The following is a 25,607-nucleotide window of genomic DNA, read 5'->3' as shown; positions in this document are numbered from 1 at the left end:
CTGTTCAGCCGTCACCTTGGGTATTCCCTCAACAATCCCTTGCATTGGAATCCTTATTTCTGATACCCTATATAATTTTCTTTCTTGATTTATTGCTTTTTGGTGGAGCACATCCTCTTATAGATTTTCGGGAAAATATGCATAGGAGGTAAATTTTGAGGGATGATGCGTGTCTGCAAAAGCTTTTCCTAATGTCAAACTTAATCTGATAGCTTTCCTATGTAGAGAATTCTATGCTTGAAATTTTTTCTTTAACATTTCTTTATTTCTTCATTGTTTTCTAGCTTCCAGGATTGTTGTTAAAAGTCTGAAGCAATTTTTATTATTGATACTTGTTAATTTAACTATTTGAAGACATATAAGATCTTTTTGTTTACCTATGTTTTTTGTCCTGATGGGCACTTGCTAAGACCTTTAAAAGTGAAAACGTGTGTTCTGGTGTTCTGACATTTTTCTTGAGTTGTTTCATGATTTCCTTTTCTTCTTTCAGAAATTTATTTTATTTTGACTTTGACCCTCATGGACTGGGCATTTCACATTTTAAATCCTTTCTCTCTTTTTTCACTTGTGTCTTTTTGGCTCCATTTTCTGGGTGATTTCTTCAACTTTATCTTGTAGCTTTACTATAGAGGTTTCCATTTCTACTTGCACATTTTTTTCAGTTTCCTTTAGTGAGGTATTATTTCCTTAGAATAAAATGTAGCTTTTTAGCATACAGGTTTATATTTTGTATGACAGGTAACAAATTGCACATGTTTAGCAGCTTAACGTACATTTATGATACAGCTTCTGTGGGTCAGGAGTTCAGGCAAAACTTGGTTGGGTCCTCTGCTTAGGACCTGAAAATCTGCAGTCAGAGTTGGGGTTTCATCTGTGGATTGGGGTTCTCTTTCAAGCGGTCCTGTTGTTGGCATAATTCATTTCCTTGTAGTTGTATAACTGAGGCTCATGGCTCCTAGAGGCTGCCTCTCTTCATAGGCAGCTGGTAATCTGGGTTTTTGCTTCTTTAGGCCAGCAGGAGAGTATTTTTCTAACTTCGATCTCTGACCCCTAGACTTTTTAAAAGAAGAGCTCACCTGATTAGATCTAGCCCACCCAGCATGATCTCTCTCTTTTTTTCTAAGTCAGCTAATGAGGGACATTTATTACATCTGTAAAATCCATCCACCTTTGCCATACATGTTGAGCATCCCAAATCCCAAATCGGAAACTCACCAGAATCAGAAATTTTTTTAATGCAAACATGATGCTCAAAGAAAGTGTTCATTGGAGCATTTTGGATTTTTTTTTTTTTGAGACGGAGTCTCATTCTGTCACCCAGGCTGGTGTGCAGTGGCATGATCTCGGCTCACTGCAACCTTTGCCTCCCAGATTCAAATGATTCTCCCACCTCAGCATCCCGAGTAGTGGGGACTACAGGTAGGTACATGCCACTACACCCGGCTAATTTTTGTATTTTTAGTAGAGACCAGGTTTCACCATGTTTGCCAGGCTGGTCACGAACTCCTGACCTCAGGCGATCTGCCCTCCTCAGCCTCCCAAAGTGCTGGGATTACAGGCATGAGCCACTGCGCCTGGCCAGCATTTTGGATTTTGGATTCTTGGATTTGGGGTTAGTATAATGTAAATATTCCAAGATGCAAAAAAGATGCGAATCACTTCTGGTCCCAAGCATTTCAGAGAAAGGACACTAACCTTTATTAACAGAACCACAATATCAGGTATTAAAGGTGTTTGGCTGTTGGCTCATGTTAAGAATGAGACATGGCCGGGCGCGGTGGGTCACGCCTGTAATCCCAGCACTTTGGGAGGCTGAGGTGGGTGGATCACCTGAGGTCAGGAGTTCAAGACCAGCCTGGCCAACATGGTAAAACCCCGTCTCTACTACAAATACAAAAATTAGTCAGGCATGGTGGCATAAGCCTGTAATCCCAGCTACTCAGGAGACTGAGGCAGGAGAATCACTTGAACCCGGGAGGTGGATGTTGCAGTGAGCAGAGATTGCACTACTGCACATTGCACCACTGCACTGCAGCCTGGGCAACAGAGCGAGACTCTGTCTCAAAAAAAAAAAAAAAAAAAAAAAAGAGTGAGACACTCAGAAGCTGTGGTGGATTATGATATGTGTTACCATAATATGATGTGGCAGGGCCACTGCTTTGTCCAGCCCTTAATGTCAGTGATTTTGGTCCCCTTTTTGGGCTTGTATATTCCTCAAAGAAAGAGCTTCTAATCTCCTGGCTGGAGACTAAAAGCCTGGCTGCCAGCCTCCTGGGAGCCAGGAGGGGGAAAGGGTCTGGACAGCCTTCAAGATGTAAACGTCCACTTAATCTCCCAGTGTTGGGATGGATGCCCACCCTCATTTCTGCCTGTTGTGCACTAGTTCAGAGACTTTTTGTTTTACCTTCTCCAAAGGGGAAAATACCTCTAGTTTTCTGCCAAGGAGGGGAGAGGGTGGAGTCAGCTGCTTGGCTGGGGTGGGAGGTGGGGTGAGGATATCAGAGGGTGTTGTCTTACTGCTCTTTAAGGAAACTGTAAAACAGTCCTGTGTTGACCCCTATCTCCAACCCTACTTCCGGAGTTACTTGATGTCACCAGTTCCTAAGCCTTATGGGGGATTTCGCTGAATAAATCATAATGTTTCCTGGCCTTTCTCACTACTGGTTTAAGATTCAGCCTTTTAGGGTCTTGTGTTAGTCTGTTTTTCATTGCTATAAAGGAATTCCTGAGGCTAGATTATTTATATAAAGAAAAGAGGTTTATTTTGGCTCACGGCTCTTCAGACTCTACAAGAAGTATACTGCCAGCACCTGCTTCTGGTGAGGCCCCAGGAAACTTCCAATCATGGTGGAAGGAAAAGGGGGAGCAGGTGGGTCACATGGAGAGAGAGGAAGCAAGAGATGACAGACTCTTCTAAACAAACTGCTCTCACCTGAAGGAATAGAGAAAAAACTCATTTATCATTGTTGGGGAGGGCACCAAACCATTCATGAGGGATCTGCTCCCGTGGCCCAAACACCTCCCACTAGGCCTCACCTTCAACATTAGGGATCACATTTTAACATGAGATTTGCAGGGGACAGACAGCCAAGCTCTATCACGTATGTCAGGTCATAGCAGTCCCACCCACTTTACACCTTCTTAGAATTTGTTGCTGTTGCCTGTTCTTTTTTTTTTTTTTTCTTTCATAGCCTTTGCTGTCTGAGGTGCAGCCACACTGGCTTTCCATCAGGCCTCAGATACACCAGGTGCCATTGAAACTCTGGGCCTTTGTGCACGCTGCTTTCTCTATCTGGATAATCCTCCATCTGGATAATCCCCCGTCTTTCCTTCTTAACGAACTCGTAACTATTCAGATCTCAGTTCAAATGTCAGTTCATCAGAGAAGCGTTTCCTACCCCCAAGATTAGGTTATGGCCTCCTTGCCAGTTTAATGTGTTTATAGTTTGCACCTTGTACTTTTTTTTTTTGTAGTGCAGTTTTCATTTATACACTTGATTATTTTTCTCTCTCCCCCATCCCAACTTGACTATAGTTGCTGTTACTCCCAGGACTAAGTCTATTTTAATTACTGATGTCAACCTCTGTCAACAGTATTTTGTACTCAGAATGCTCAATTCGTAGTGGAAGGAATGAATGGGCTGTGAGGGAGTAGTATCTACAGAAGCATGAGCTCTGAAAGGGCTTGGCTTTTTCTAGGAATTTGTATATTGTTACAGTGTGACAATAGAGGATAGACGGTTGCATTTTATTAAGCAGACATACCTCTTAATTCCACACTGCAAATAAACTTGTTAGACTACTATCTTCACACAGATGAATGCCCATTCTCCTAAGGAAAGATTGTAGGAAGGAAGACCTTCTCTGATGCTCACTGTTGATAGTGAGAATGTAGTGGATACAGCACGGCTTTGGGCTCCCAACTATTTTGGCCTCTACTGAATAATCAGAACCTTTCACTTCCTCTGTTCTCTATTAATAGTGGGCTTGTTTAGAGAGATGGGATGTATAGGGAAAGGCAAAAACACCCCTGTAATCATGCATACTTTCTTGATTTTTGAACAGGATGATCAGACTTGCTTTGATAGACTTCTTTCACTTCTACTAAAAATTGAGCAGCAGTCTCTGAATATTAAAGCCCAGAAAATCCTGTAAGGCGTATATCCCAGGTGCTCTTCCGGGGATGCTATTCTCCATATTGTAGTTTTCCTTTGCCTTCTGTTACACCTTGACAGGAAGGTGACGACTGGAATGTGGTTCTTTAGGAACTCAGCTTTATCTTTCTCTAGGGAAGATTTAGTAACTTGTGGCTGTTTTTGTACACGCTTTCTTAACCTGAGGTTTATATCTTTCACAATTAAATACCCAAAGTGCAATCAAAAATGAGTATCCACTGGGCACAGTGGCTCATGCCTGTAATCCCAGCACTTTGGTAGGCCAAAGCAGGCGATCGTTTGAGTCCAGGAGTTTGAGGCCAGCCTGAGCAACATGTTGAAACCCCATCTCTGGGTCTCTGCAAAATGAGGTTTAAAGATACTCCCCATAAACCATCCCCACTTCTGCAGATCTTTATGCTAACCCTAAGAATTTCAGTTGGGGTGCACTCGCTGTCATTCCACTTTAGAAGATTGAGAAAAGAGAGTAAACGGGCTGGGAAGGGAGTACATTTGATTTACTTTCTGTTACTTGAAAATTTCCTGAATCTGCTCATCCTCTTTACTCCCAGTGGTGTGACCCACTGCCAGGATTTCTTCAGCAGCCTCTTTACTGTTTCCTGCCTCCAGTCTGGCCCCCCTCTAGTCTGTTCTTCATAGTACAGCTTCTCTGATTTTTCTGAAACATAAATATTCTACTCTGCTGCTGCTTAAAATTCCCACAGCAGCTTCCCATGGCCTTCAAGATAAAGCTGACACATTAATTTGCCCTGTCAGACTTCTCATGCCTTTTTTCTCTCTACTTCTCCGGATTCGTCTCTGTGCTGTGTGCCTTGCATTTTATTTTTCAGCCGTATTGAACTTGTTTTAGTTACCAGAAGGCAGTGTCATCTTTGCAGTGTTGTCCTCTCTGTAAAGAACACCACTTCCCTCCTAGCCAAGTCCAGTATCATAGTGTATACTCAAACTACCCTTTTTGTGAGAAACATTACTGAAACTCTGAGCTAGGTAAGAAGTCCTTGCTGTGTCCCTGTGGTATCTTATACTTCTGTTGGAACTTAATACGCGTTTTATAGATGTGTGTTTAATTCATTGTTTTTTCCCATCAGTTGGTAAGCTTTTTGAAGGTGGGAGCTGTATCTAACTTTACCACTGTTTTACCACTCCTAACATGGTGCTTGGCGCATAGTAAGTGCTAGGTGAAGATTTGGTGAATTTGTGGATTAGTGAAACCAAAAACAGAATACAACCTTGAGGCTGATAAAAGAGGATGGGACATAGTAAACCCTAGCCTTAGAACTTTATTCCAAATTTGTTGGAAGGGAGGGGGTATGTATAATAGTGGTTGCTTGTACTCTGTCACAGGATTGTATGCTGGTGCTGGTGTAGGAAATACACACTCAGTGCTGGGGAGCCAGCTAAGTAAGTTGAATTAGTCAGTTATAACTTTCAGGCATCCATGACTTATTCTGCATGTCTAGGAGGCTGGAAGTCAACAAGTCTTGAGTTGTTAAATCATAAAAGATTTAAACATTTACATGGAGGGAAGAGGGTAGGGAGTGAAATGAATTTGTAAAGATCTCATTGAAAGTTTGGGGCAAGCAGATCCCAAAATATTTTCAAAGAGCAAGGAATAGTGAGAGACTACACTGCACAATCCCTGTTGCTCTGAAAGGAGGTATAAAATGTTCACAGTCCTCTAGTCCCCCAGTCACATGTGGTCCCATTCTGCATTGCTTATTCTTTTTTTTTTTTTTTTTGTCTCACTCTGTCGCCCAGGCTGGAGTGTAGTGGCGCGATCTCGGCTCACTGCAAGCTCCGCCTCCCAGGTTCAGACCATTCTCCTGCCTCAGCCTCCTGAGTAGCTGGGACTACAGGCACCCATGACCACGCCCGGCTAATTTTTTTTGTATTTTTAGTGGAGACGGGTTTTCACCATGTTAGCCAGGATGGTCTCGATCTCCTGACCTCATGATCCACCTGCCTCGGCCTCCAAAAGTGCTGGGATTATAGGCATGAGCCACCGCGCCTGGCCACATTGCTTATTCTTAGATGAGAAATTCTATATTGTGATTCCTTGCAGCATAATAATCCTTGTAATTTGAGAAAGAATACTGTATTTAGATGGTTCAAGTAGGATGTTGAACATTTTCAGAAAATAGTGTCAATGCAGTATTTATTTCTCTAATGTAGAGAGTTATGGTTTTATGAGCTTTACTTATTAGTTAGAGCTGTGCCTCTGGAATAAGCCAAAAACCAAATAATTTCTGCATCTCTAGACTATAGATACTGTTTTCCTGGAGATAATTAGAGGTTTGTTAAAGATCAGTGTTACTTCAGTAGGGTTGTATAGACACACACACCTCCCCCTCCATTGATCACCCTAACACCCTACATACCTAGAGAGAACATTGAGATGAAAGACCCTTAGTAACTGATTTTTAAGCTTGCTTCAGGTTGTTGGTTTTCTTTGTTTTGTTTGTGTGTTTTCCTGAGTCCTTTTGGAGACTTTCGTGGCCTGGAGACAAAATTGAATAGTAGGTAGGAATTTCAAGGTTACAGCTAAGCTTACTTGTCAACAGAGAGCAGTGACTAGGCTAACCATAGCCTTAATCTTATTTAATGTGTCTTTGCCCTGAGGCAGAAATCTTCATTCATAATTTAGAGGAAATGAATAGTTAATAGATATAAAATTACAGGTATCTGAGAAATTTGAAAAGATGTCAAAGAACCCTGTTCGGTATTAGAAAATGCTTTGTAGTATTAGCCAGTTTTTGACTATTGCTTGCAAAGATTTTCCAGGGCTTTTCAGAATTAAGTGCTACCTGAAATTCATATTGTCTGAGACAGCAGCCAGCTTGGCCTGTAGACAAATGTAAAAACACAAACTTGGGTGAGACTGTGAAAAACAGCTATCTAGAGCTTTAGTTCTCACAGGAGTGTGGGGGTGATTTTTTTCTCCCCAGACAGTTTCTCATGTCTGGAGTCATTTCGATTGTCATTCTAGTTGGATAGAGGCTGGGGATGCTGCAAAACATCTTATAATGCAGAAAAATTTCAAGATTGAGAACCACTGATTTGAGATAGATATAGATAGATAGATATTAATGCATATAAACATACATGTGTGTATACAAATCTTCACTTTTGGACTTGTTTTCAGAATATAAAAGTCTTTAAGGAAAGAAAATTCATTTCAATTATTAGATCAGCCAGCATCTTTAAAAATGATTGGTGTATTCATGTCACACATGAACCCTCTCAAAGCCTCAGGAGCCATAGCCAGGAGACTCACAGTTTTTCAAAGTAGAGCTGTGCTAGTAGAGGCGTGCTTCAGAGATCCAGAGGCTTAGGGCACCATCCTTGAAAGAGCCTTGAGATAACTGAACATCCTTAAAGGTAATTTCTTTTCTGTGACATTTTACCTGTTCCCCTCTTGACACTGAAGTACTTTCCTCACTGATTGCTGCAAGGTTAGTCTCTAATTGATCTCTGCCTTGCCTATGGGCCTCCTAAATATTTGTATGAATTGAGAGTCAGGAGAGAAAAGGAGTAAGGGAGGGGGAATGATTGTGGAATTACATTTGAAGTTCAGATTGTTTGTTTTATGAGTTTTTAGGTGATTGTACCTAATAAAAGCTTTCTGTTATCTTTAGTTTCTACTACTGTGAGCTGTTCCTTAGGTTTTGGAACACTTACTTTATATTGTACTTCAATTTATTCCTCCTTCCCTTCTTCCCTCCCTTGCTTGTTTTTTTTTGGGGGGGAGGGGGGTGGTGGTGGTGGTGCAGGGTCTCATTTTGTTGCCCAGGCTGGCCTGGAGTGGCATGACCTAGGCTTACTGCAGCCTCAGCCTCTCGGGCTCAGGTGATCCTCCCGCCTTAGCCTCCCAAAAGTATAAAAATTAGCTGGGTGTGGTGTTATGTTCTCTGTAGTACCAGCTACTCAGGAGGCTGAGGTGGGAGGATGGCTTGAGCCTGGGAGGCAGAGGTTGCAATGAGCCGAGATAGCAGCAGTATACTCCAGCCTGGGCAACAGAGTGAGACCTTGTCTCAAAAAAACAAAACAAAACAACAACAACAAAAAACTGTAAAGTCAAATATTTTTCTGTATTTCTAATATGTGGACTTATTGTAAAGGAGCAATATAACTTCTGTCTAAAAGGATGGTAATAGACTGTGCTTTGTATCTGTATCACTGTTGCATAAACATCTGGTCCCAGCCTCTCTTCATCCTGATGTACTGCCAGCCTTGGTGTGAGGCATTTTTGTCTAATATGGGTGCTTGAGCTCATGTTCGTTGATAAATTCTGACCTGGCCATTTGGCTGCCAGCACAGATGTAAATTTAACCAGGTGATTTATTTCAGCTCAGACATGTAAATTATGTAGCAAAAGCAAAGCTAGCTACTACAGTCCTGAGATAGACACTTGATGTGTGCAGCAGCCAGGCACCGTGCTCAGCCACCTTCATCCAGCCCAGATATTACCCGCCAATAACATCGTTCGCGTAGCTTGTTTAATGTGGGTCAGAAACAGTTCAAGTACAAGGTCACTTGATGAAAAGACCTAACCCATTTCTCCTGCACTGAACCACATCCCTTAGAGCTTGGACTCTCTGTTGGATTACGATTTCTATTTTGTAATAAAATGTATCCACTTAGCATTTAATCTTTGGTCTCAGTGGTTTTTCCTCTTTAACATCAATCATCATATCCACTTCCAGCTAGTAACAAGGTGGAAGAGCTGAAGAAGATTACTCTTCTCTTTTAAGGAACTGCCCAGAAGTTGCGCAACACTTCTACTTAAATCTCATTAACCAAAGCGTAGGCACGTGGTCATGTGTAGTTTCAAGGGAGTCTGGGGAAATAGTCCTTTGGACAATGGATCCAGCAAAAAAATGGAGTTCTTGTTAATGAGAATGAGCAACAACTAGCAGACTTTGAAACAATACTCAATGAAAATCTTAAGAAAAAATAGTGACTGTATAATCTCATTAGGGCTCCAAAAGATTGTAAAAATAGGATACTGTTTTATGGTAATCAACTAATCATTCCATCTTTTTTTCTTTTAGGACTTTCCGTGACATTTCTGAAGATCTGAAATCTTCAGTAGGTTGACGTGGTTTCCTCTGCAGTGATTTTTCTAGGAAGTTCAAATTTGACAGTGAGTTCAGCTCAGCTGTGGCCTTCTGCCCTTTCAGCTGTGCCTAGCAAGCAGAACCCAGGAAAGAAGCAGAAGCCTCCTGGCCTTACATACGGAATGCCTGGACAAGAGAGAACTTGCTGCGGGCTGCTTTGTATTTTAAAACATAGCTTGAGAGTTCAGAGTTGGTGGTTTGCTCACTTAACTGTTGTTAAGATGGCTTGAAAAGTTTCATTTTATACACTGGTGCCCTGGCTTGAAATTTTTCCACTTTGGTTATCTATATTACTATATTATATATTTATAAAGTTGTTTTAAGAACTCTAAACTACCTGCTGTTAAAAGAATAGATGGTGTAATTTTTTCCTGGTTTAAGAAATCTATTGTTAAACTTTTCTAAGACAGTCACTTTTCAAGGAACAGGGCTTTCACTTTTGAGTGTGTAGTCGAGTGAGCAGGAAAAATGAATCTTCTACCCTTCTCCCACAATGTATTATATGCTCTTTAAGAAATAATAAATCATAAGTGTAAGAGTGGGGTGGCTTATTTGATGTTCAGTTTTATATTGTAACCCTGGGAGATACAAAGACTGAAGCTCTTCCTCTTCTTCCTTTTCTCTTCACGCTCCTTTACACTATTGCCAAATTATAAAACTTGGCTGACCACATTGAAGTGAAATACTTATTAAGCTGCTATGAATGGTAACAGTATGATAAAATTCATGCTGTTATTAGGTTTTCTCTTTCCAGGTGTTTGAAGTGAAAAATCTCAGGTGTAGCAATACTCTGATTTGTTAAATGTATCCGTTTCATTATTTGGAACTCTGCCAATAAGTTTTCAGCAGAATTTTGTATTTATGTAGTATTTTCCCATCTCTTAGCACAGTGCCTTGCACATGACTCTAAATGAATGCTTGTTGAATTGAATTGCAACTTTAAAAATATCTCAGATATTGCAATAACCAGCATAGTGCTTTACATTTTACAAAGTCCTTTTGCACGTACTATTTCACGAGTACATCACATCAGCTTTCATATAGCTTTATATTATTTTACATCAGTTTTACACTGATGGAGAAGCTAAGGTTCAGAAAAGTGACCAACTCAAAGTCATAAAGTTTAGTAGGATTTGGCCTCAGATCTTTGACTCCGTTGTCTGCAGATTCTGCTGTATTAGTGTTCCTTCTAAATATTGTATGCAGTTTTCCCAGTGTTAAGAGATCGGTGTTGCTATCCATGTGTTGTGAATGAAGACTTGTCCTATAGTATATGACAGGGCTGAGAGTGGACTGTAGTTCTTAGCTGAACCCTTTCTACTGTTTAAAACAATCATCAGGCCTATCCTCTGCTCCCAGGGGAATGTGGAAGAGAAAAGAGTTCTTGGCCAGGCTATAGGTGGTGGCTCACATCTGTAATCCCAGCACTTTGGAAGGCCAAGGCGGGTGGATTGCTTGAGCCCAGGGATTTGAGATCAGCCTAGGCAACATGGCAAAACCCCATCTCTACAAAAAATAAAAAAAAAATTAGCTGGGCATGGTGGTGTGCCTATAGTCCGAGCTACTTAGGAGGCTGATATATGAGGATCACCTGAGTCCAGGAGGTTGAGGCTGCAGTGAGCCAAGATGGCGCCACTGCACTCCAGCCTGGGTGTGAGAGAGTGAGACACTGTCCCAAGGAAAAAAAAAAAAAGTGTGGGGGGTAGTTCTTAAGTGTTGAAGATTTCCTTTTTGGAAAGTATTTAAAGGTAGAAATATTAATAATTTTTCTTAAAACATCTCCCTAAGAAGTCACTGATAATTATAATTAGTTTAAATTTATTCTTACACTGCTTAAGAAAAATTTCATTTAGAAAAGGCTACCATGAGATCTTCTGACTGTTTGTATGGAGTAGACTGCATACAGATCTCTTTATTTCTATTATGAATCCTTTAGCGACTATAATCAGCTATTCCACTGAGTATTAGATTTGGTCATTCAGTAACTCATGTTTTTCTTTAGTCAGTCATTCATTCATTCACTAAAACATTTCTTGAGAGTTGGCTAAACTCTAGGCTCTTTGCCAGGCACTGTACAGGGTGATGGAGATCACTCATAAGAAGGCCTCTTGCTCTTAGCCAGATCATATGTAATACTAAATTTAAATTTTTTGCATTAAAAGGCTAAAAAATCATTTTTTTAATTATATACTGGTTGATTTATAGATGTAATTAGCATATATTCATAAGAGACAAATATATACAATGAGTTACTATACATATACAAAGTGATTTTAGCTGTATAAAGTGATATTGCAAAAAACTACAGCTAATGTTTCTTTCTGGGTAATTATTAGCATAAATATCAGGTTCTTAGAGGTCTTTAAGAGAATAGTTTAGAGCTACCAAGATTAGCAGCAGTGATGTAATATCACCCTGATATACCAGGAGCAGAGGTGCCCCAGAGTGCTTCACAGCCATGATCAGGAAACTTGAACTGCCCCATTGCTACAGCAACAGCGTAAGGACTGGGAAGGTCCATTAGCTGGGGAGGTCTTGGAACCCTCCGAGCCAGAAAGAAGCATTCCAGCATGATTCCTCAGATGCAATGAGGAAGGTTTACAGAATTTTCACAGGGCAACAGAGATCAAGTGGTATGAAAAGGTAGGAGTTTTAAGCTCAAGTCTCAAAGATAACCTACCTTTACATTCTCAGTCAGAATTTAATCCAGAAAGAGGAAGTTTCTTCAGGAACAGACCATATGTTGACGAAGTAGAAGTCACTTCAGTAAAAACCGAGTACAGAACTTGGTCATAATATCTTGCATTTTATAGATTTATTAAAGATTAGTTTCAAGTTCACATTCACTATTCAGTTGTAAACCGAATGGATGGGAGGGGAGAAAATAAAAGCTCTCTGCACAGGTATGCTCCTCTCTTTTCTGAGAGAGAAGGCATGGGATTTTCAGCATAAATTCCATGTTATGTGAGTGCTGTTTGAGTTCTGAAGTTCCTATCAATATCTGTTCCTGCTAGTGATCTCTGTAAGACCACCTTACATGCTGGTCTTAGTTATTGTTAAAATTGCAAGGTTTCTTCACACCCTCTTTGATAAGAAGTGGTTAGCTGGCAGAGCTTTCCCTTGACTTCTGAGACTAGTGTGGGTTGACCCATGACAGTGGGAAGAAATCCAACATGTTACATGGAAACCTTGTATGTAAACAAACTCTGTAGCCTTTGAAAGTGGAGCTGCTTTTTACAGTTAAAGGACTACTAAATGGCTTGCAGATGAGATCTTCTGGCTCACCTTGATTTTCACATGAACCCAGTGTGACCTATCTGGATTTCCTAGGACCTGTAGTTTCCATTTGGGTTATATTAGTGCCTCAGGATGTGTCACTACTGCTCAAGAAATACTCAGAAATTCAGGCTGTGAGGGGTTAGATTAGAGGAAAGTAATTTAGGTGAGCTATCCAGAGCTTTCAACTTCAGGGTTTATAGGAAAAAAAACAAAAAAATCGTTAGGACTTCTCATACTCTAGCCCTGACCTTGCAGTCTCGAGGGGCCTCCTAAGACCCTTAAAATAATATTACAGTAGGACTTTGAGTGTGCATTTCACAGTGGAAATAGCCTCTGGCTAGCATTACTTCCAAATGCTAGTTCCAGCTAAAAACAAATACTTTTTATTAGTTTCTTGTCTTTCAACATTCTGCCGTCAAAATATATTCATTTTATTAACTTAATGATTATTGGGAACCTGCAAAAAAACACACATGCTGTCTGCAGCCACTGATTGGTTATTTTTGATATAAGAGAATTATAAATCAAATTGTTCTGTCTACTAGAGTTAGAAATTCTGTGCTAGAATGGGACTTCTAAAATTAGGTGGTCCTGTCACTTTCTAGAGAAAGACACAAATTCATAGGTTTAAGTGGCTTGTCTGACATACACATACAGCCAGTTAGTAACAATTCAGAGTAGAATAGAGTTCTTTTTTTTTCTCTCAGTCCGTTCTACTTCTCTTTCCTTTTCTTCATGGTTGAGCAGCTTCTGGCAAAATGTGTTCCTTATAGCATAGTTCCAGGAGATGTTAATAGATGTAAGAGAAAAAAAGTGTGTGTGTGTTGGGGGTGGGGGATTGCATGGTCAATTAAAATGAAGGAATGCTGAGTTTGTTTCCTTTCTGTAGGACTTCTAAGAGTTTTGAACATGCTGTTACACATTGTGAATTTATAACAGGGGACAAATACTGTTTGGCTTTAGACTGCACTCCCCTTCTTTATTCCTCAGAGCATCTCAAAGGACTACAGGGTCCTTTGGGAAACATGGCCCTTGATCAAGTTTACAGCTCTTTGAGAAGACATCCCTAATGGAAATACTGAGTGGCAGATCTATGACTGTGGTACCATGTAGTGTGTAATAAATCTTGAAGTCTAGAAAGCAAGTATATTTGCTGTTTAGAGCTATACTTAAGGTATAGAGATTCTTTTCCACCTATGATGTGTAAAATCAGTATTGTGTTTAATTTTGCAGGTTTTTCAAGGATCAACTAATGTGCAAATACAGTGGCGATATAGTGATATTACATTTTAATAATGCTTTTGTATGGCACTTTATAGTTTTCAGACACCTTTTGTAACAGCCCTGTGAGACAGACAGTATTATCCTTGTTGTACAGATGGGGGGGGCTCTGGAGGCTCTGAAAAGGTTTTGGTGATATTCCCCTAAGTTTATACCACAAAATGATGGAGCCAGAATTTAGTTGCAGAACTTCTGACTCCAAGTCCAGAGTTCTTTACTAGACATCTGGTTTCTCACTAGCTTTTTGCTAGCTTTTAATTTTACAGTGAAAAGTATGGAAGCAAATCCTGATCATTTTGGCTTATTATCAAATACCATTTATTTTTTATTGCAGAGACCCAGCAGATGTAACTCTCATTGTAGCCATCCCAAAGAAAACCCTTCTTTGCCCTTTGCAGTGCCACTTATTTAGGTAACTGAAGTGTATTTCCAGTACAATTTGATTTTGAAGTAAGATTTGATATAGAGTTGTAATTGCTTACATAACTCTTTGAAAATGTATCATCCCTGGGTTCTGAGGCGAAGGAGGCAATTCAGAAGTAAAAAAGAATATTCGAATACAATAAATACCCTCTGTTCTCACACAAATGCTGTTTCTTAGCTTTAACTTGCTTTGACAACCTACTAATGTAACTTCTTTGTTGATGTGAAATATTTATATTTTGAAATAAAATTACTAGTGTTGAATGAATCGTGGTAAACTTAATCTCCTGTGTGTTGAAAAACTTGATCTTTTGTGAAGCCAAACTTTCATGAATCCATCCATCTCCAAGGCCTTCTGTCTCGCCATTTCCTCCGGCACCATTGTGTACACTGAATTCTTAAGAGATACTGTCAGCTCCGTAAGGGAAGGTGTGTCCAGGAAGTGGACACTGGGCGCCTTAAAGAGGCCAAGGGCCCTCAGTGCACAGGGGAAGGTGGCCTTGTGATAGATAAGGAAGTGGTGAGATGGTTGGCTGAGGAGAATTTTAAGAAAAAGTTGGATTGAGGACCTGTCCTTTCTGAATGAAGAAAAAGAAGCTGGAGCTTGGCTATCTTCAATACCAAAGACAGTTGCGCAGCACTGGTAGATTGATGAAGCTGAAGTGGCAGGTTGAAGCACGGTGAAGCGCCTTTCAACGGTGCTTGGGAAAGAGCTTTCTGATGCCTCAGGTTGATGTACCCAGCTCATCAATCTGGTGTTATGGAAGAAGAGATGATCCAGGCCAAGGTGTCCAGGTGGACTTGCCAGCCTGAGATTCTTTTTTACTCTGATAGGTTCTCGCTGGCAGATATGGTAGTTGACAAAACATTTCTTCATGCTTCTCAGTCTGTTGCTTAAGTCTGGAATTCCTTCACAGCGTGCATACTGCTGACAACCTCCTTTTGGCCTTGCTCCTGGAGACCTTAGAATAGGAGTCTTCAGCTCCCCGCCCCCATCGTGGGGCTCTGTGCGAGCTCAGGGTTGTGCTTACAGAACTGATTCTTAGCCTTCCCCTCAAGTGAGTTGTCAGAAATACACACTTGGTATTTTCATGCAATAAACAGTTATGAAGAAACTGCTCTGTGCGTGGCATTAGGAAAAAACTTTGAAAAATAGTTTTAAGAAGTAGTGTTGAACAGTAGATGAGGCTTTTTCATGTTTCTTTTAAATTTCTTTTGAATAAGTCTAAACAGTAGTGTGAAAGTTATACTGATTTCCTGCCGAATACCCAGATACTCCATTAATGATTGCATTATCAAATGTTCCCCCTTCAATCCAGCTCAAAGTGTTAGTGAGAAATACATGGTGAAAGAATGAGCAGGGTGGAGTGGAAATTGGACCTTCCGGAGAAGCCCCAGGAAGACATTACCACTGGAATTCCCGTCCCAGGGGAAAGGCCCCTCCCAACGGACTTGATTCTGGTTTTGGTCTACCAGTTTCAACCCCAGCACAGCTTCCAGGAGTCTTTGCGGGAATTCAGAGCTGATGTAGGACAAGTCACCTATCGAGAGGACTGGAGGCTTTGCTGGGGGCGGTTGTCTGTCCAAGTAAGAGGAGGCCATGTGGCCGTGTGACTGAGATTTGTTTTGTTTCTCCTCGCCACCCTGGCGAGAAGGTGCCTGGAACCCATGGAAGGGGTCTGAGAAGAGATAGGGGCGGGGCCGTGTGGGGGCGGGACCCTGCTTAGGGGGCGGGGTTGCAGGGAGCCCACCGTAGGCTGGACTGCGGGGGCGGGGCAGAGGCCGGGGGTGGGCGGGGCCATACGGTGACGGGCGGTGGGGCGCAGGGTTGGGGGCGGAGCCCTAGGGGGGCGGGCCCCTGGGGGCGGGGGCTCGGTTGGCGCGAGTGTCCTGTCGCCGCCGCCTCGGGCTGGTGGGCTGACTGGCGGCAGGCTCGCCGTGGCGCGGAGTCCCGGCTGCGGGATAGACCGAGGGCCATGGCCGCCTCTCCCGGACCCGCCGGCGTTAGCGGCGCCGGAGCAGTCTACGGCTCCGGCTCTTCAGGCTTCGCCCTCGACTCGGGACTGGAGATCAAAACTCGCTCGGTGGAGCAGACGCTACTCCCGCTGGTTTCTCAGGTAAAGTGGCGCCTGGCGCGGCCCCTCTTCTCCCTCCCGCCGCGGCCCGCGATGGCGGCCGCCGCTCGCACGACCGGACGGGAGGCAGCCGCTGCCCCACTTTCCGCGCCGGCACTGCGGCGTTGTTGTCGGACCGCCTGTGTGGGGCTCCGGGCCTCGGTCCGGGCGGCGAGAGACTGGATAATCCAAACTCCGGGGGCTGGGTTGAGTGGACTCGGCAGCAGGGGAGGCTGCGGGGCTGGGGTGCCGGCCTGGGCCTTTGCCCCCAGTACCTGCCTCGGGTCTGTGGCTCCCGGGGGCCCCCGGCCGGGCGATGCCCCCTCCGCGGAGCGAGTGGTTGAGCCCAGCTCCCGAGGCAGAGAGGACCCCCGCGGGGGCCCCCGCTGGCACTTAGGGCCCTCCTCGATAATCGACTCTGTCACCAGTTCGCAGCCCGGTCCCGAGCCCGGCTCCTCCGCCTGGGGTATTCCTCCCGGCCTCCCCGCTCAGCGTGCGCTCCCTGATCCTTTGTCCCTCCCCGCCGTAGGTCAGTTCGCTGGCCTCCCATTCATCCCGGCCACCCTACCCCTTCCCCTGAACCTGCTGCTGCTCACTTCTGCCCGCTTCTGTCCGGCCTCGTGGAAAAGTGACGTGGAGACTGTCTGACAGTTAATCCAGATGCACACCGTTTTGCCAAGTCCCGTTTGAGATGTGTGCGTTACTGTATTTACCAATCAGCTAACCGACGCCCTGAGTTTTAGGAAAGTTTTTGTTTCTCTGAGCTGGGTTATATGCAGCTTCAGGGCTAGAATTCCTCACTTAGGTCTGTGGTAAGATGCCAAGCACTGTGGGGAGTGAATTCTGTGCCTTCGGGAGCGCGTTGGCGATGTGTGACTCACATCTAGGTTGTAACCACTTCGTGACTCATACTAGGATTACCAAGATTTTAGAGGTAGATGAAATCTTAAAGATTATCTGACTTTAAAAATTCTTTCTTTAGCATCCTTGACACCTGGCCACCAGTACCCTGCTTAAACATGTTTAGTGAAGGGGAGCCTGTAGCTGTTGCATAGAATTCTAAATGCTATTATCTTTTCTCCTGCCCAGCCCTGCAAATATTTGAAAACAGCAGCCACACATGTCCCCGGATTCCTGTTATGCTGGTTAAATAAACATCCCTATTTTCTTCACCTTCGCATGGCTAACAGAGCAGTGATGTATTACCTGACACTTTCCCTCCCTTTTCCTGTGTCTCATAGAGGCTCTGACCAGTGGGAAGGGCTACTGGGATCTCGCAGTAATGTCAGACCCACCGCTCCTCCCCTATCTCCACTAGCACAAACACAGCCAAAATAAGAAATACTGGAGCAGTTTTAAGAGGCAGAGAGATAAAAGAGTGATGGAGTTCAAGTTGATAGTATTTTATCCATTTTTTAAATAACACCTATGTAATGCTTACTATGTGGTAGGCCAGGTTCTAAGCACTTTGTAAATATTAACTCATTAATTCTCATAACAATCATGTGAAGTTGGTATATATTCTCGTGGTATGGGCGAGGAAACTGAGGAATAGTGAGGTTAAATAATTTGCCATTAGGGCTTTCAGTAAGTGCCAAACTGGGATTTGCATCCAGGTACCCTGGCTCCAGAAGGTTCTCTTTGCTGCACTATGCTGTGTCCTCTCTAGAGATTAGAAGCAGTAATGAGGTTTAGAGAAAAAGATAGTACACAGTGGAAAAACAAGCTAGAAAGTCGTAATCTGGAGAAATGGCAACTTTTCACAGCATGCACTGCTAAAAATGTATCAATCTTACAGCTCTGCATTGTGCAATTCTGGGGTAAAAGAAGCCAGAGAAGGGTAGGAGAGCAGAGGAAGAAAAGTATAAATCACTGCTGAGAGTTAGAGGTCAATGCCAAAGGGGAAGAATGCCTGCCTTTTTTTTTTTCTTTTTCCAGTTAAAGCCTTGTTCAGGGTCACAGCTGAAGTTTTGCATCCCACACATTGTATGTCTACAGCTCCATCTCTGTCACAACACCATAACTGATATTCCTCATAATTGACTGTCTTTAACAAGAAAAAGTTAAAATCAAGAAATGTATTAAGCATTGCCAGAATACTCGGTTAACAAAGCAGGGAAGTACAATTTAGAATGATTTTAAAGTTTCAGTGTTAGGAGATTAAAAGCAGTTCTCCAGAAAACTCATATGTCCACAAGTCTCATTTTCTGAGAATGCTGTATTATTACCCAACTCATGTTTCACCATCTCATCCACAAGAATATTTTAAGCATTTTAAGCAAGCATTTATTGCGTGCTTATTTGTTGCTGTTTTTTGAGGGGCTTATATTCTAGTTGGTCTGTAGGTCATGTATAGAATAGCACATGCAAAGTGTCAAATGAACATCATCAATGGTACATACCCTAAAAGCTCAGAGAAGGCATGGATGAGTCAGCAGCGATGTCATGGAGGAGTCAGGGTTTTGAGGTAAACAAGTAGGACTGGCACTAAACGGTTTAAAGTAGGTAGTTTCTATTCTGGTATCATCTAGCTTCTTCTGACTCTCTAAGTGAAAAGTCCTGGGTTACTGGCCTTATTCTAAGAATGCAAGATTATATCAATATTAGAAAAATGTGTACAGTTTTCTTTGCATTCACAGATTAGAAAAGATATATTTTCATAACAATGATGCAGAAAAAGCATTCAACTAAATTCAGCTTCTAATAATGATAAGAAGCACTTAGGGAACTAGTATGAGGAAAAAGTGTCCTTAACCTGATAGAGTATCCACAGAAAACTTTTAGTTAACATCATAGCAACAGTCAAATTTAAAATAAACATTTCCTTTAAAGCCAGAAACCAGAGTGGGGTGCCTGCTATGCTTCTATTCAGCATTGCACTGGAAATTCTAGCCAGTGTAATACGACAAGGAGAAGAAATAAAATGAATAAATATAGGAGAGGAAAAACCAAAAGTCTCAGTGTGATATAATAACCTATGTAGAAAACTCAAAACAGTCTACAAGTAAATTATAAAAATTAGGAGTGTTGGCAAGTTCACTGAATGTAGGATACTAAAATCAATTGCATTTTTCTACATTGATAACAAACAAGGCACAGGTGCACTGGCTGGTGCCTGTAATCCCAGCTACTCTAGTCTCAGCTATTCAGGAGGCTGAAAAATGGGAGGATGGCTTGAGCCCAGCAGCTCAGGGCTGCAGTTAGCTGTGATCATGCCACTGTGCTCCAGCCTGGCCAACAAGGACCCTGTCTTTAAAAAATAATTTTAAAATAATAAAAAATGAATAGAAAAAGTAATTATTAAAAAATCCAGTTATATTAACAATAACAGCAAAATATGAGCTTCCTAAGAATATATTGCTTTTGCTACGTATATATAGAGATAGAGCTCTTTCTCTATATATACATAGCAAAAGTGGTCAAACTTCATGGAGAAAATTTAAAAATTTTATCAAAAGCCAACATGGATCTAAATGGAGAAAAGTACTGTGTTCGAGCCTAGGTTGACATATTATAGACATATCAATTATCCCTATTGGTCAATTTAATGCAATTTCCATGAAAATTTCAGCAAGATTTTTCAGTAGAACTTGATAAAAGTAATTCTGAAGTTTATATGAAAGCACAAACGGCCAATATTAGGCAGAAGAGAAACAAGGTGGATGGACTTGCTCTGCCAGATTTCAAGGCTCATTATAAAACTGTAGTAATTAAGACAATGTGGGTATCAGAACAGGGGTGAAAAACATAGACCTGTGATACAGAATAGAAAACCCTAGAACAGATCCACACATATATGGAAACTCGGTAAATGACAATTGACATTGCTGGTCAGTGGGGAAAGGAAGAACTTAAAAAAAATTAAGCTGGGACAATTGGATATCTAAACAGAAATAAATGAAATTGGATCTCTGTCCCATACCAGTAAAAAGTCAACTTCAGATGGATTAAAGAAAATATGAAAAAGCTCACAACACTTTTAGAAAAAAAAATAGGGCAGTATCTTCATTACCTTATGCTGGGAAAGGATTTGTTAGTATACCACAAGTATAAACCTTAAGAAAAAAATGGATAAATTTGACTTCTTTAAAATGAAGAACCTAGGCCAGGCGCAGTGGCTCACACCTGTAATCCCAGCAATTTGGGAGGCTGAGGTAGGTGGATCACTCGAGTCCAGGATTTTGAGACCAGCCTCGGCAACGTGGTGAAACCCCGTCTCTACAAAAAATACAAAAAATTAGTCGGGTGTGATGGCATGCACCTGTGGTCCCAGCTACTCTGGAGGCTGAGGTGTGAGGATTGCTTGAGCTGGGGAGGTTAAGCCTGCTGTGAGCTGTGATCACAACACTGCACTCAGCCTGGGTGACAGAGTGACAGAGTGAGACCCTGTCTCAAAAAAAAAAAAAAAAAAAAAAACCTCTGTTCATCAAAACGAAAAGGTAAGTCATTAAGTGGGAGAATATGATTCCAACACAAATAACCAATAAATGATTTGTAGTACCTAGAATAAATAAAATACTCCAATGAACAAAAAATAAAAAGATTAGCCATTAAAAATGGGTTAAAAAATAATTTCACAGAAGAGGAAACAGCTAAAAGATATATGAAAAGATATTCAACTTCATTAGAAATCAATGAACTGCAAGCTAAAAAATCCACAGTGAGAATAAGTGTTGGTGAGGAATGTGGAGATGTTAGGAATATCCGTGTTACAACCATTTTGAAAATGGTTTGTTGTAATCTATTATAATTGAAGGTGGGCATTACCTGTGGCCCAGCAATTCCACTCCTAAGTCAGTACCCCTAGAGAAACTCCTACACGCCTGTTAGAAAAATGGATTGGGGCTGGGCGTGGTGGCTTACGCCTGTAATCGCTGCACTTTGGGAGGCTGAGGTAGGTGGATCGCCTGAGGTCAGGAGTTTAAGACCTGCCTGACCAATCCCGTCTCTACCAAAAATACAAAAGTTAGCTGACGTGGTGGTGCATGCCTGTAATCCCAGCTACTCGGGAGGCTGGGGCAGGAGAATCGCTTGAACCTGGGCGTCAGAGGTTGCAGTGAGCCAAGATTGTGCCACTGCACTCCAGCCTGGGCAACAGAGTGAGACTGTGTCTCAAAAAAAAAAAAAAAAGAAAGATGGATTGGAATGTGGATAGCATTTTTACTTCTGATGGCCCCAAACTGGAAACTTCCCAAATGTCTTTTAACAGTAGTATGTTTACATAAATTGTGCTATGTTCATATAACGATATACTCTGTCACTGAAATGAATAAACCATAGCTATAATTATCAGTGGGGATGAATCTCAAGAACATAATGTTGAGTGAAAAAAAATAAAGGTTCGATACCAGATAAAACTAAGCCAGATATCATTTAGGGTATACTGTATGTGCAATAGTTATAATAAGGGAGTGATGAACACAAAATTGGGACAATGGTTTCTTTTGGGACAAGAGAGTGATATGGACAAGGAATAGCCACAGAGTACATGGGCTGTCAGAGATACTGACATTGTTCTCTTAAACTTGGTGGTGGCTGCACAGGTCTTTCTTTCATTTCTTTAAACTCCACACATATATGTTATATATACTCATATGTTTTATATTTTATAATTCAGACAGTTTCTTGAAAAGCCCTGGGCTAAGAACCAAGCATATTTTATGTAGAGTACCTCCCCACCTCCTTTAATAATCACTTTATTCTCCCTGTCAGAATTCCCACTCCAAGTCTTATAATGCTTTTATTCAAGGAAGGGAAGAAGGATATCTGCCACAGAACTCCACCCTGGTGTGGAATGTTATTCTACTGCCCACTAGTCTTTTCCTGTCTATGATAGATTTCCTTTATTCACTATTTATACAGACCCCTTAAATTTCTAAGGTAGCCTACCTCATTTTCCCATTACTCTCTGCATTGTCCTGGAAGCTTTTCAGGATTCTTGTTGCAGTTACGTTGTTGATGAGGAGAGTAGATAAGGCGCCCTCTCTGCTCTTTGCTGATTTGTGTATGTGAATATACGCGTGTTTTTTTCTTTTCTTTTTTTTTTTTTTTGTGATGGACTCTCGCTCTGTCACCCAGGCTAGAGTGCAATGGCGGGATCTCGGCTCACTGCAACCTCTGCCTCCTGGGTTCAAGCAATTCTCCCGCCTCTGCCTCCCAAGTAGTTGGGATTACAGGCACCCAGGCACCCTGCATCAAGCCCGGCTAATTTTTTGATTGTTTGTTTTTCTGTAGAGATGGAGTTTCACCATGTTGGCCAGGCTGGTCTTGAACTCCTGACCTCAGGTGATCCGCCAGCCTTGGCCTCCCAAAGTGCTGGGATTACAGGTGTGATCTGCCACGCCTGGCTGATGGGTACAATGATTATTTCCTTTTTCACAGGTGAGAACACAGAGTCACAGAAAGGTTAGATAACTTGCCACATGGTCACATGGCAGAGCCAGAATTCAAAACCAGGCAGAATGATGTCCATGCCCTTAACTGCTGGGATATGCTTTGGTGTTTTGCACTTCTTGACACCCTTTGTTAGAAGCTATCAAGTAAACCCTAATTCTTATTCTTTTATTCCACAGCAGAGTTCTTTAGTACACCAGATCTTCTTTCTTCCCCCAAGGGATGCCTTTTCTGCCCTCTTCTCTTGTTCATTTAGCTGTTCTCTAGACTCTAGTGTCAGGGCAACTCCAAGTTATGACTCTCAATTTAATATCCTTCCTATTTTTGCAGAACTATGGCTAAGATTGCATTTGGCATATTATAATTTACAAAGCACTCTTGCTAGTTGTCTTTCCCTTGATCCTTAACGTAATCCTGGCAGGTAAGAGAGACGGTGTAGTGATTAAGAGTGTAGGTAGCTCCCCTGGCTTTGTGACCTCAGGCAAATACTTAACCTCTTCAAATTTCAGATTTTTTATCTATAAAGTTAGGGTAATAATAGTATGTATCTATTAGATGCTGGAGAAGCAAGCATTAAAAGAATTGATACATGTAAAACACATAGGCCAGTGCCTGGTACTGTTGTGCTTAACAAATGTTAGCTAGTCTTATTTTTTACATGATAAGGAAAGTGAAGTTTAATCTCAATTTTGTAAAACTGTGTATTTAAGTATCTATATGTATAAAACAAGACTGGAAAGAATTATGCCAGAATTCTCAGAGGATAGTAGGATTATGGGTAATTTTTATTTCTTGAGGCTCTCCTATATTTTCCATTTCTGTTTATAAATAATAAACATGTATAACTTATGAACCTACCTTTTAAAACGTTTGAAACTAATTTTAGAATATAAGCAGACCTTAAATAAAGAATGTTACATATTGACTTAGTTCCTCTAAATAAAATTTTAAAGGCATACTATATTTGGATTGAACATTTCCCAGACTGCTTTCCAGTAAAAGGAAGGCAGCCACACCTAATTATGCACTGGGGAAGGCGCTTCTAGTGAAAGCAAAATGTGTCTTTTGGAACTGAACAATAGTTCATATTTTAGCCTAATTGCAGGATCTTTTCTTTGTAATTGAAATTTTAAAACTTTTTGTAAATGAAATATTTAATAAACAAAATCACCTTAATCTGTTCGGGTTGCTATAAAAAATACAATAGACTGGGTGCCTTAAACAACAGAAATTTATGCCTCACAGTTATGTAGGCTGGGTAGTCTAGGATCAGGGTTCAGGCAGTTTCAGTATCCGGTGAGGGTCCACATTCTGGTTCATGGACAGTTGTCTTCTCACTGTTCTCTCAGGGTGGAAATGAGTGAGAGAGCTTTCTGAGGCCTCTTTTAAAAGGCATTAATCCCATTCATGAGAGCTCCTCCCCCATGACCTAATCGTCTCCCAAAGGCCCCACCTCCTAATACCATCACGTTGGGGGTTAGGATTTTAACATAAGGATTTGTGGAGGGGTAGGGGGAATGGGACACAAACATTCAATCTATGGCAAGAACTTAAACTCCTTTCCACTGCAGAGTCTTTTCCAAGATGTTAGCTTGGAATAGTCAATGCTGAGCAAGTTCTCTTTTTTTCATGTGGTAGTAACAATTCCCTAGAGTCTGTCAGGTGTGGAAAAGGATTAAGCTGGTGCCAATAGGATTTGTTCTCTGCTTCCCAGCAGCATGGCCCACAGTCATTCTCCAAATTAAAATTATTATGACTCTTTCACATGATTATGTAATGGGCTTTTAGGTAACATTTCAATTAAAAAAAATAGGAAAGATTGAAAACTTCCAGTAAAAGAGGGAGTATTAGGTGGGGACTTGGTGTCAGTTTAAACCTGAGTTCAAATTCTAAACTAGGCTACTTATCAGTTGTATGAGCCAAGTATGCAATTTCACTCAGCCTCAGTTTTTTAATCTTTAATAATACCTGAGGATTAAGTAAGATAGCTAATTATAGTATGTCTTTGAACACTTACAATAAACTGTTTATGGTACTGTGTTAAACACAATGCTTTAATTATTTTATTAACTCTTCTTATTTATTTATTTATTTTTTTTTTTCAAGACAGAGTCTTGCTCTGTCACCCAGGCTGGAGTGCAATGGCATCATCTCAGCTCACTGCAACCTCTGCCTCCCAGGTTCAAGCAATTCTCCTGCCTCAGCCTCCTGAGTAGCTGGAATTATAGGTGCACACGACCACGCCTGGCTAATTTTTGTATTTTTAGTAGAGATGGGATTTCACCATGTTGGCCAAGCTGGTCTCAAATTCCTGACCTCGTGATCTGCCCACCTTGGCCTCCCAAAGTGCTGGGATTACAAGTGTGAACCACTGCGCCCAGCCAACTCTTCTTATTAACATTATAAGGCAGAGAAGGCAATATGGCTAAGTGGCTAAGAGGCTAGTCTCTGCAGTCAGAATATCTGGATTTAAATCCTAACTCTCCCATACTTCTTGATATCCAACTTCCTCATTTGTAAAATAGGGATGATTATTACCCCCATTTTCCAATTTGGGGAAATGAGGTTGATTAATATTAACCTATTTCACTGGGTTGTTGTATGACATTATAGGGTAGTGTTTAGGAGTATGGTCTCTAGAATTGAAATGTCTGACTCTGAATCCTAACTCTAGCACTTATTAGCTGTGTGACCTTAAATAAGCACCTTTTAGCATCAGTTTCCTTAGGCTCATGATACGAGCCTTCCCACTTGGCCAGTCAAGTGTCTTCATGACTTGGGAATTGTCTTTCCCTAGGGTGAACAGAGAGAAAGAAAGATGAAAA

At 41.5% G+C, this 25,607-nt stretch overlaps 2 protein-coding genes across 6 annotated transcripts in view; both read left to right on the top strand.

Annotated features, from left to right (window-relative positions):
- Positions 1-14,543, top strand: part of TMEM245 (transmembrane protein 245) — a 112,258-nt gene extending 97,715 nt beyond the window's left edge. Inside the window, exon 18 of one of the 2 annotated variants that reach the window (XM_032164815.2) lies at positions 9,227-14,543. In XM_032164815.2, coding sequence (XP_032020706.1) covers positions 9,227-9,272 — 46 coding nt within the window. In that variant the 3' untranslated portion in view covers positions 9,273-14,543. The remainder of the gene's footprint in view (positions 1-9,226) is intronic. The other variant, XM_032164816.2, reaches the window with a different exon arrangement.
- Positions 14,544-16,161: 1,618 nt separating this feature from the next.
- CTNNAL1 (catenin alpha like 1) overlaps positions 16,162-25,607 on the top strand; it is a 69,742-nt gene continuing 60,296 nt past the window's right edge. For all 4 annotated transcript variants that reach the window (XR_009215080.1, XM_058444766.1, XM_032164813.2 and 1 more), the window contains exon 1: positions 16,162-16,392. Coding sequence is in view for 3 of the 4 variants with exons in the window: in XM_058444766.1 (XP_058300749.1) it covers positions 16,252-16,392 (141 nt within the window). In the remaining variant the exon portion in view is untranslated. The remainder of the gene's footprint in view (positions 16,393-25,607) is intronic.

This window comes from Hylobates moloch, unplaced genomic scaffold (assembly GCF_009828535.3).
Source record: "Hylobates moloch isolate HMO894 unplaced genomic scaffold, HMol_V3 SCAFFOLD_10, whole genome shotgun sequence".
NCBI classification, from domain to species: Eukaryota; Metazoa; Chordata; class Mammalia; order Primates; family Hylobatidae; genus Hylobates; species Hylobates moloch.
Note: the sequence above shows the minus strand (reverse complement) of the source record. Positions and strands in the feature narration are given on the sequence as shown.